The 11,252-nt window shown below is 36.9% G+C and overlaps 1 protein-coding gene across 6 annotated transcripts in view; it reads left to right on the forward strand.

The window, feature by feature from the left end:
* Positions 1–5,831, forward strand: part of IFT88 (intraflagellar transport 88) — a 150,560-nt gene extending 144,729 nt beyond the window's left edge. For 5 of the 6 annotated variants that reach the window (XM_082701677.1, XM_082701680.1, XM_082701679.1 and 2 more), the window contains 2 exons: positions 5,180–5,290; positions 5,525–5,831. In XM_082701677.1, coding sequence (XP_082557803.1) covers positions 5,180–5,290; positions 5,525–5,646 — 233 coding nt within the window. In that variant the 3' untranslated portion in view covers positions 5,647–5,831. Of the gene's footprint in view, positions 1–5,179; positions 5,295–5,524 lie in introns of all 6 variants that reach the window. The other variant, XM_082701683.1, reaches the window with a different exon arrangement.
* The last annotated feature ends 5,421 nt before the right edge of the window (positions 5,832–11,252 follow it).

The following is an 11,252-nucleotide window of genomic DNA, read 5'->3' on the forward strand; positions in this document are numbered from 1 at the left end:
TTCATATATTGAGTGCTCTGCTGTTTAGTTGCATATATAGTTGTTATGTCTTCCTGGTGAATTGGTCCTTTGATCATTATATAATGTCCTTCTTTGTCTCTGTGACAGTTTTTGACTTAAAATCTATTTTGCTTGAAATAAGTATGGGCATTCCTGCTCTCTTTCTGTTACCATTTACATGGAATATCTTTTTTCACCATTTCACTTTTCAGCCTGTGTATGTCATTATATCTAAAGTTAGTCTCTCCTAGGTAGCATATAGCTGGATTTTTTTTTTAACCCATCAGCTGCTCTAGGTCTTTTTATTGGGGATTTTAATCCATTCATATTTAAAATAATTACAGATAGGGAAGTATTTACTGTTGCCATTTTGTTAATTATTTTGTATGCCTTTAGTTATTTTGTCCTCTTCCTATCTTGCTGCCTTTTGTGTGTCATTTTTTTTCATTTCTTTTGTTTTTTTTTTCTAACAACATACTTTGAACCCTTCCTCATTTTCTGTGCATCTTCTGTAGGATTTTCTTTGTGGTTACTGATAGAATTATATAAAAGATCCCATAGGTAAAACAATCTATTTTAAACTAATGATAATTTAAATCACATACAAAAACTTCGCTCCTTTACATTGCCCCAACACTATGTTATCAATGTTACAAATTGTATCTTTTTATAATTTATATTTATTAAAATAATTTAATGGTTATATATTATGCTTTTATCATTTATATTCTATACCTGAATTAAAAGTGATTTATGTACTACCATGACAATATTACTAGATTCTGTATTTATCTCTACATTTACCTTTACAGAGAGCTTTATATTTTCTCTTTTTTTAAAGATTTTTATTTATTTATTAGAGAGAGACACAGCAAGAGAGGGAACACAAGATGGGGAGTGGGAGAGGGAGAAGCAGGCTTCCCGCAGAGCAGGGAGCCCAATGTAGGGCTCGATCCCAGGACCCTGGGATCATAACCTGAGCTGAAGGCAGACGCTTAATGCCTGGGCCACCCAGGCACCCCACTTAATATTTTCATATGATATTCTCTTACAGTATAGTATCCTTTTGTATCAACAAAAGGATAGCAGTTCTTTCAGGGTAGCTCTAGTGGTGATAAACTCCCCCAGCTTTTGTTTATCCAGGAAAGTCTACTTCTCAATCCTTTCTGAAGGACAGTTTTGCCAAATATAGTATTCTTGGTTGCCAGTTTTCTTCTAGCACTTTGAAGATACTATCCTGCTCTCTTATAGCCTGTAATGTTTCTGTTGTGAAATTTCATCATTGTGTGCTAGCTCCTTTTATGAATTAGCTTTTCTCTTGCTTAAGATTCTTTGTCTGAATTTTCAGTTTGATTATAATATGTCTCAATGTGCATCTTTTTAGGTCCATCTTATTTGGAGTTCCTTGAGTTGTTAAATTTGGATATTCATTTCCTTTCTCATATATGGGAAGTTTTCATCCATTATTTCTCTCTTTCTGAGATTCCTATAATACGTATATTGATATGTTTAGTCCCAAAATCAGAATTATGTCTCATAATTCTTTTAGGCTTTCTTTACTTTTCTTCATTCTGTTTTCTTTTTGTTCTTCTGATACAGTAATTTCAAATGACCTATATCTGAGTTCACAGATCCTTTATTCTGCCTAATCACATCTGGTTTTGAGTACTTGTAGTGAATTCTTCAATCCAGTTATTGTTACTGTATTCTTTGGCCTCAGAATTTCTCTTTAGTCCTTTTTTAGTTTCTATCTCTGTTGAGAGTTTACTTTTATTCATGCTTCATTTTACTGATTTTATTGTCTATCTGTGTTCTCTTGTAGCACATTGAACTTATTTAAGAAAATTATTTTGAATTTTTTGTCAGGTAATCAATAGGCCTCCGTTTCCTCAGGATCAGTTTCTGAAGATTTGTTTTGTTTCTGTCATTGGGCTGTGTTTTCATGTTTCTTGTGATTTCTTCATTTGAAAAAACAGCCGCTTTTCTCTGGTTTTAGGGGGCTGGATTTGTACAAGAGAAGCTGTCATAAATCAGCCCCAATAGAGACTATGGGAATTTCTCAAGAGTTTTTATTGGTATGAATCTTCTCTCAGCTTCTACATGTAATTTCCTAAATAGAAAGTTTTCTGGATTTGTACCTCTTGCTTCCTCTGATGTCTGTGGTGCTGCAGGATCTCTAGCACTGCAAAGGCTACTGAGCCCTCTTTTGTTCTCGGTGACCCCATGCATCCAAGATGTGCCAGTTCCCCATTAGTGCTGTGAGTCAGGTGAGACCAGGCCCTTGGAAATCCCCACCACCACCACCACCAAAAGCTGGACTATTGGATGTACATTCCACTCTAATCATCACCCTTGCTCAAGAAGAAGCCATGAGCTAGATACTTTCCCCTGATCACATAGAAGCTACTATGTGCAGTGAGGGAAGGTACTCTGGCAGTGCAACAAACCACCAGCCAGGTATTTTGCTTCCTCATCACTCCAGGTCAGGCAGGACAAACCAGTCTTTCACGCAGTTCCCTGAAAAACCAAAATGTTGGATATATGTTCCACTCTTCTTTTTCATTCCAAAGGGAGAATCTGCATGGGCTTTATTTTCCCCAATCATGAGTTCTTCTGGCTTGTAATAGGGGCTGACACAGTTGAAATCAAAAGGCTTTTCTTACCTGTTTCAGTTCAATTGTTCTTCGATTTGAGTTTATCTGGGGTACTGCAACTTCCAACTGGTTTCTGGAGTTCTCATGAAGGTTTTTTGGACTGTATATTGTCAAGTTGGTGTCTTTGTGAGGAAAAAAGATCTGGGGTTTCCTATTCTGCTATCTTGGTGACCATAAAATTAAGTGTTGATATATACTACCATATTAATCTCAGAAATTTTGTTCATTTCACTTACTAACCTGATATTTTTAAAATCTTAGCCATTTTAATAGTGTTGAATTATGTGAAGGTTTAAATTATATAATACTTGATACCTACAAAAGAATCAATGTAGCACTCCTAAGTTACAAAGCATATAAAGTTCATATTAATGAAGCTATCATAAAACATAAACAAACATCATAAGACATTGGAACCAGAACATTACTGTTATGCCTACCTATGTGCTTTTTCCCACCCCATCTCCTCCCTTCTTCACAGGTAACCACTGTGAGATTTCTTTTTTATGTTTTATATATATTTCAGTTTATATTTTTTTAGTTTCTCGCCTTTTCACATACAATGCATGCAAACACTGTTTTTAATTTTGCTTGTTTTTAAGCTTTCTAAATGGTATCACTTAGTATGTAGTGTTCTGACTTTTTTTCACTTACTGTAAGGCTAAGTAAGTTTAAATACTTCTATGTTTAATTGACCAATTGTATTGTTTACTTTGGGAATTATCTATATACATTGTCCATTTCATAGGGATATTCTGTTTTTTCTGGTATAGGTAAGTTTCAAGAATCCTTATTACTCTATAAATTCTATGATTCTAAGACTTTTCTCTTATAAAAGTATCATTTATAAGTTTTAGTGTTCATTGATTGATAATTCAGATAATAAATTGATCTCCAGATTCTTGGTTTTAGAAGTTACTTGATATTTTAACTTTTCTCTGGGATATAGTAATTGTTGTTTGTTGTTACAATGAAATGAATATAATGACTTGTTTCATTATTTAGGGATAAAACCCACCCAGACTTACAAATGCTTATTGATCCATTTACACCTGCCCATGTATGACAGTGTTACTCCATGAAAGTTGATTGAAAATGATGAAATGAGGATATTCACAATATACCTTCACTGGTGTTTATAATAGAAAATGTTCAAAAACTATATTCATGGCTTTTCAGTTGGACATTTGAAGTTTTTCTAGGAAGGTCAGTTTTTATTTTTTGAAGTTTGCTTGTTCTACAAGAGTGGAATCCTTTGCTATGTTAGAATTTCAGAAGGGCAATGGTTGCCTGAGGGAGATGTCAGAGTTTTCTTTTATTCACATAGGTAACCCATATCTATATGAAAAGTGAAAAAAGAAATACTGCCTAGAGCAATGGTTTTCAAACTTTTTGACCTGAGCTCACTTAAGCCCCTTGAAAAATATGCATTTACACTTACAGATGGAAAAGATGGGCCTAAATGTAACAAAAAATTAGACAGGAGCAAAAAAATAAAAAATACACCAAAATATGTGGACCCATTCAGAGCCTAAATCTAAGGAAATTATTGGGGGGAAATGGTCATTTTTTATAAGAACTTAGAGAAGACTTATAATTTTTACACAGTTGGCCACCATTGAAATGTGGGGATTTTATTTGGTTTATTCCTAGAGACATTATCAATAAACTGAAATATAAAGTATACTCAGAAAAAAAAATGATCACTAAATGTTGATAGACAATTCTTGTTAAAAGTGAAGCTCCCATAATAGGAAAAAATGACATTGTGGGAATTTTAAAGGAATGAATTAAAAACTGTGGAGCTAGAGGAGTATTTCTTTAAAAAATATAATGGAAATTTAAGGTTGAGAAGCACTCCTAGTATTTCCTGCTAATGTGAGTCTTCAGCCCTATCTGAAAATCTTCAGTGATATGGATTGCAATATTTCCCATGGTAGCCAGTCCATATTTGGATGCTATAATCCTTTTAAAGATTTTCCTTATACTGAGCCAAAATCTATTATAGAGGGCAAATCTAATCCTCTCCTACATGAACATTTTCCTAATGTTTAAAGAAAGTAATTATATGATCCAGGTCCTCTCCTACCCTCTTCTGCTGTTTTTCATTTGATTGATTTTAGGGCCACTCACCAGCCTTGTTAATGAGGTTGATGATACAGCTCATACTGTCTTATGACTTCCTATTTGTTTCTCCAATTGCTCTTTATTCTTTGCTAGGTTATACTCATCAACATGGTCTCTAACTTCTCACCAGTGAATCTACAAAATTGAAACCTATAACTAAGCATACATGTGAAAGACTACATATAAAGACTACTTTTAAATGATGTTTTATCTATGTTACAGATTCTCAACAAGAGGTTTCTTTGGAGTTTCAGGAAACAAGAATTATATCCCTCAGAAGTTGGCTTCCAAATAAAACAATCTGTTTCTTGGCAAATAAGTGTACTTTAAGATTCATATTGTAATGTTATGCTTTCTCAGTATATTAAACAAATGCATTTTTATCTTTGTGTTTTCAGATAGTGGCCAGAACTGTAGTGCCAGTAGTAAAGGTGAACGACTAAGTGCCAAACTCAGAGCTTTACCTGGGACAAATGAACCTTATGAAAGTAGCAGTAACAAAGAAATAGGCAAGTGTTGGTATTCCCCACCCGGTTCCTACAGGCATAACAGGTCTGAAGAAGATTTGGTGAGACGGCAAAAATGTATAATTGGGCATTAAGAATTTTTTATTTACAGACAACATTTTAAATGACTTGGGAGAGCATTTCTGTTCACTCAGTTCAGTTTAGCTTATGAGACAAATTGTTTTCACATTTGTTGTTTTTTATTATTCTAATACAACAATCTATTTTGAAACCTAGATGCCTCCTATGTGGATCCACTTGGCCCTCAAATAGAAAGGCCAAAAACTGCAGCCAAAAAAAGAATCGATGAGGATGATTTTGCTGATGAAGAATTAGGAGATGATTTGCTTCCCGAATAATATATAACATAAATTTTACTTATTAAGGGAAAGAAATTACCTTACAAGATATACTTATGTGAAACTTTGGATTAAGGACCCAAATTTTAATTTTGTACACTGTCAAAACCTTAAATAAGTGTATTCTGTTTTATGAGATGGGTCTAAAGTTTTGTTTTGTATGGAATAAAGATTTGTGAAACTAATACGTTAGTGACTTCCTTACTCTTGAAAATATTGACCACAGTAAGAAATACTTTTTGTAGCACTGACCAGTACCTTCAGATATGTATAAGTATGTGGGTGTGCTCACAAAAATTTACCCTACAGTACTGTAGTGCAGCTGGTATTTTCTGTGATTTCATTAAAACAAGGTTTTAGAATGAAAACACTACATTGATTTTATGGTTCACAGCTTGTTTAAAATATGGTGTTAGGACATATCATTGATGGATCTGTAGTTAAGCTTTATTACTTAGAGTTTAGAAAATGTTAAGACTCTAAAAGGTGTGCCTCATAGGAATATAATACCATTAAAACAGGTATGTTTTTGATACTATAGTAAGAGAAAATACCAAACCATAACCCTATTGCTCTTTTCTGTATTTCCTTTCTTCCTTCAGTCCAGGGGCATGTACCAATAGCACTGAGCAATGACAGCTCTAAGAAGGCTTTTCCCATTCATGACTTGGGGTATGGGATGGAAGCCAGGACTGTCTGCATTTTTCTTTAGCAATGTGTTTGGCTGATCATTAATGGTCAGAGGAATTGCAATGATGGGGCAATCAGAAGAGGCTTACCTTAACACCTCACTAGAGGGTGGTCCCACCCATCTTAACATTGTCTCCACAATGTGCATGATACTGTTAGGTGCAGGAAGAGGAAAACCAAAATTAGATCACAGTCCCTGCTCTCAAGATGGTTATGATCTGGGGCACTTGGGTGGCTCAGTGGGTTAAAACCTCTACCTTCGGCTCAGGTCATGATCCCCGGGTCCTGGGATCGAGCCCTGCATCAGGCTGTCTGCTCAGTGCAGAGCCTGCTTCTCTCTCTCTCTCTCTCTGCCTGCCTCTCTGCCTACTTGTGTTCTCTGTCTGTCAAATAAATAAAATCTTTAAAAGAAAAAAAAAAGATGGTTATGATCTAATGGGGGAGGCATTCAACAAGGGCACTAAACATCTACTATGTGCAAGATTCTGTGGATACGGCCGTGAACAAGACAGAATAAGACTCTGTCCTCAAAGAGCTTAAATCCTGTGAGGAAGACAGACAATAAATATATTTTTTCAAAGACTTTAGATGTTGCTAAGTGCAGTTAATTAACTGGAATAATGTAATAGGGAGTGATGGTAGTAGAGGGAGGAGCTCATTTAGATGGATGAGTCAGGGAAGACCTTTCAAGCAGGTGGCATTTGTATTAACACAAGAACGATGAAATGACGAACACTGAAATTGGAATGATTTGTCTATGTTAGAGGTTATTTCAGTTAGAGTGATAGTAAGAGGACTTGGGGCCCACCATGGTGGGTGATGTATACAAGATAAGCAAGAAGGTGAAAGGAGGTGAGGACCAAGAGGTAGGCAAGGGCCAGATCACATAGAACCTATACAGTTTGGGTCTTACTCTAACAACAATAATAGAGAAGCCCTTAGAAAGTTTTGCGCAAGGAAGGAGAGTGATAGGATTTGATTAAACTTTAGAAACTGACAATCATACCAGTTGCCATGAAGATGAATTAACAGGTGGGCAGGTTGGAAGGGAAGGAAATGGTTGGAACTACTAGTAGCCTGGGCAAGAGATGAAGGTGACTGAAACCAGGTTTTACTTTTTTCTTTTTATTATTTTATTTTTAGAGATTTTATTTATTTATTTACGAGCGAGAGCGAGAGCAGGCACGAGCAGGGGAGCAGCAGGCAGAGGAAGAGAAAGGCTCTCTACTGAGCAAGAAGCCCAATGCAGGACTCAATCCCAGGACCCTAGGATCATGACTATTGCCAAAGGGAGATGATTAACTGACTGAGCCACCCTGGCATCCTTTATTTTTTATTTTTTTAAAGATTTTTATTTATTTGACAGGATGAGAGCACAAACATGGAGACAGAGGGAGAGGGAGAAGCGGCTCCCCAGCTGAGCAGGGAGCCCTATGCAGGGGCTCAATCCTGGGACTGCAGGATCATGACCTCAGCTGAAGGCAGATGCTTAACCAAATGAGCCACCCAGGCACCCCGAGACCAGGTTTTTAGCAATAGACATGAGAATTGGTTAATTCAGCATCCATTTTGAAGGCAGACATCAGAAATATTTACTAATGAATTGAATATGGGGATATGGGAAAGAAAAGAAAGGATGAGCAACTATGAGGAACCGGGAGGTGTGGATGGGGGTTGGGGGGAGGCATCAGCCATGATTTAACCATCTTTAACCAAGATGTCTCTTCAGCATCCAACTGGAGATACAAATAGTGCAGTTAGATTTACAAAACTTAGAAACTGGAAGAGGTAAGGGGCTGGAGATGCAAGGTAGGGAACTCTCAGTGTAGGGATAGTATTCAACACCACTGCCATTGAATGAGGCCACTTAGAGAAAGTGAGGATGGAGAAGTCTAAGCAACCAGCCCTGGAGGTCAGGAAAGATGAGGTCAGGGGGTTAAAAAAAAAAAAAAGACTGAAAGGAGCAGTAAGTGATGTAGGAAGCTTCACATTTGAGGGGAGTGGGACTTCCTAAGGAGGATGCAATAGGTCATATTAGGCCAATGCTCCTACTATAACAAGGGGGGGGGGCAACAAATCATTGCAAAAATTACTGGAAAGCTATGGGAGCAAAAAGATTAAACTAAAATTCCAGACTGGAAAGAGTTCATTCTAGATGAGTTGATGATCTGGCTGTCTTCATCTCTAGAGACATTTGTCAATTTTGAGCATGGGCTGAAATTGGGGTTGGCCAGAAAAAGGGAGTCTTCTAGGAAAAAAAGAAACTAGCAGAACTTGTAGTTATGTGGTTGTGGTTGGCACAACATACTAAAAACTTCAAGAAATCCCAAATTTCTGACCATTTTTCCACCATGGGCATTTGCTGAACTTTGTGATTGTACTGGAAGCTATAGGGTTTTAAAGTTTTAAAAGTCTAAGAAAGAGATTTAAAGTTAAATCTCCCACAATCTTAGAGTGCTTAGGGGACAAAGTTCCACTAAAGAGAAGGGCTTTCCACAAATAACGCAATTTGTCTACCCTCAAGACATTTGCTATTTTGTGAGCTGTGTGGGGTAGGAGGCTAATGGTCCAAATTCAAAACCTCCAGGGGCTGATTTGACTTTCTTGCTGTCTTTCACAGTTGAGGAGATAGATCTGCAGGCTCTTGATCAAAAGCCTGGAAGGATAGACATGAACCAGGGGTGGACTGACTTACAAAAACTGCAACCAGCCCCAATCCAGCTCAATCCCTGATTGGACTGACATCATTAGTACCAAATCATCTCTGACTAGCAGAAGAAAGAATAACTTTCTCAGGTAACAATATCATTTGTAGTTCCCATGGTTCTTATATATATAACATTAGGCATACAGTAAGAAATAAATAGTAAGAAAATAGCCAATAAACAAAAGAAAAGAAGAAGGCCCTTAGATAATCCAGATAATAGATCTAACAGGCTTTACAATATGATTATTATATTAAATAAAATAGAGAAAGTTGGACACAATGGATGAAAAGAGAATTTCATCAGGATACTGGAATCTATGAACAAGAATCAAGGATAACCTAGAACTGAAAGATACAACATTTGAAATTAACTTATTTGGATGGATTTAACAAAGTACTGGACACAGCTTAAGTCAGAATTAGTGAAGCCATCATTAGAAAACATCAAAATTGAAGCACAAATGAAATAAGAATGGAAAGAATAAAGTAGATGAACAAATAATCCAGTCAAGAAATGGGCAGGGCGCCTGGGTGGCTCAGTGGGTTAAGCCGCTGCCTTCGGCTCAGGTCATGATCCCAGAGTCCTGGGATCGAGTCCCGCATCGGGCTCTCTGCTCAGCAGGGAGCCTGCTTCCTCCTCTCTCTCTCTGCCTGCCTCTCTGCCTACTTGTAACCTCTCTCTGTCAAATAAATAAATAAAAATCTTTAAAAAAAAAAAAAAAAAAGAAATGGGCAGAAGACATGAACAGACATTTCTCCAAAGGAGGCATAAAAATGGCCAACAAACACATGTGCGTCAGGGAAATACAAATCAAAACCAGAATGAGATACCACCTCACACCAGTCAGAATGATAAAAATTAACAAGTCAGGAAACACTAAATGTTGGCAAGGATGCAGAGAAAGGGGAACCTCTTACACTATTGGTGGGAATGCAGGCTGGTACAGCCACTCTGGAAAACAGTATGGAAGTTCTGTCAAAGTCAAAATAGAGCTACCCTATGACTCTGAAATTGCAATGCTAGGTATTTATCCAAAGATACAAATGCAGTGATCCAAAAGGGCAACTGCACCCAATATTTATAGCAGCAATGTCCACAACAGCCAAACCGTGGAAAGAGCTAAAATGTCCATTGACAGATGAATGGATAAAGAAGATGTGATAGATACACACACACACACACAATGGACTATTACTCAGCCATTAAAAAAATGAAATCTTACCTTTTGCAATGATGTTGATAGAACTAGAGGGTATTACGGTAAGTTAATCAGAGAAAGACAATTATCATATGATTTTATTCATATGTGTAATTTAAGGAACAAAACAGTGGATCATAGGGGAAGGGAGGGACAAATAAGATGAAATCAGAGAGGGAGATAACCCATAAGAGACTCTTAACTACAGGAAACAAACAGGGTTGCTGGAGGTGAGGTAGATGGGGGAATGGGATAACTAGGTGATGGGCATTAAGGAGGGTACGTGATGTAATGAGCACTGGGTGTTATATGCAACTGATAAATCACTGAACTCTACCTCTGAAATGAGTAATATATGTTAATTAATTGAATTTAAATAAAATTAGAAAAATTAGAAAAAAGAATAAAGCAGATGGTAAGAGCAGATAAGAATAAATAAAAATTAAAAATGATAAGAATAATATCATAAGAATGAAAAATGTAAGATAATCATCTGCTTTATCACCTTATTTAAGCTTTATCATCATTATTTAAGCTGGGTGGCTTAGAGGTTAAGTGTCTGTTTTCAGCTCAGGTTATGATGTCAGGGTCCTGGGATTGAGCCACCCATCGGGCTCCATGCTCATCGGGCTCCCTCTAGACCTCCTCTCCACTTGTACTCTCTCTCTCTGTCTCAAACAAACAAATAAAATCTTAAAAAAAAAAAAAAAGCAGGGGTGCCTTAGTGACTCAGTCTATTAAGTGTCTGCCTTCAGCTCAGGTCATAATCCCAGAGCCTGAGATCGAGCCCCACCTCTGGCTTCCTGCTCAGCAGGGGAGTCTGCTTCTCCCCCACCCCCTGCTCATGCTCTCTCTCTCTTTCAAATGAATGAATAAAATCTTTTTTAAAAAGCAGAAAATTTAAATAAACATAATAGGGCTCTCAGAAAAGAAAGAGAATGGAGTAAAAGTAGCATTTGAATAGACAGTGTCTAAAATTATCCCAAATTGATGAAAGGTATCAACCCACA

Source organism: Mustela nivalis, assembly GCF_964662115.1.
Source record: "Mustela nivalis genome assembly, chromosome: 15".
Classification (NCBI taxonomy): domain Eukaryota; kingdom Metazoa; phylum Chordata; class Mammalia; order Carnivora; family Mustelidae; genus Mustela; species Mustela nivalis.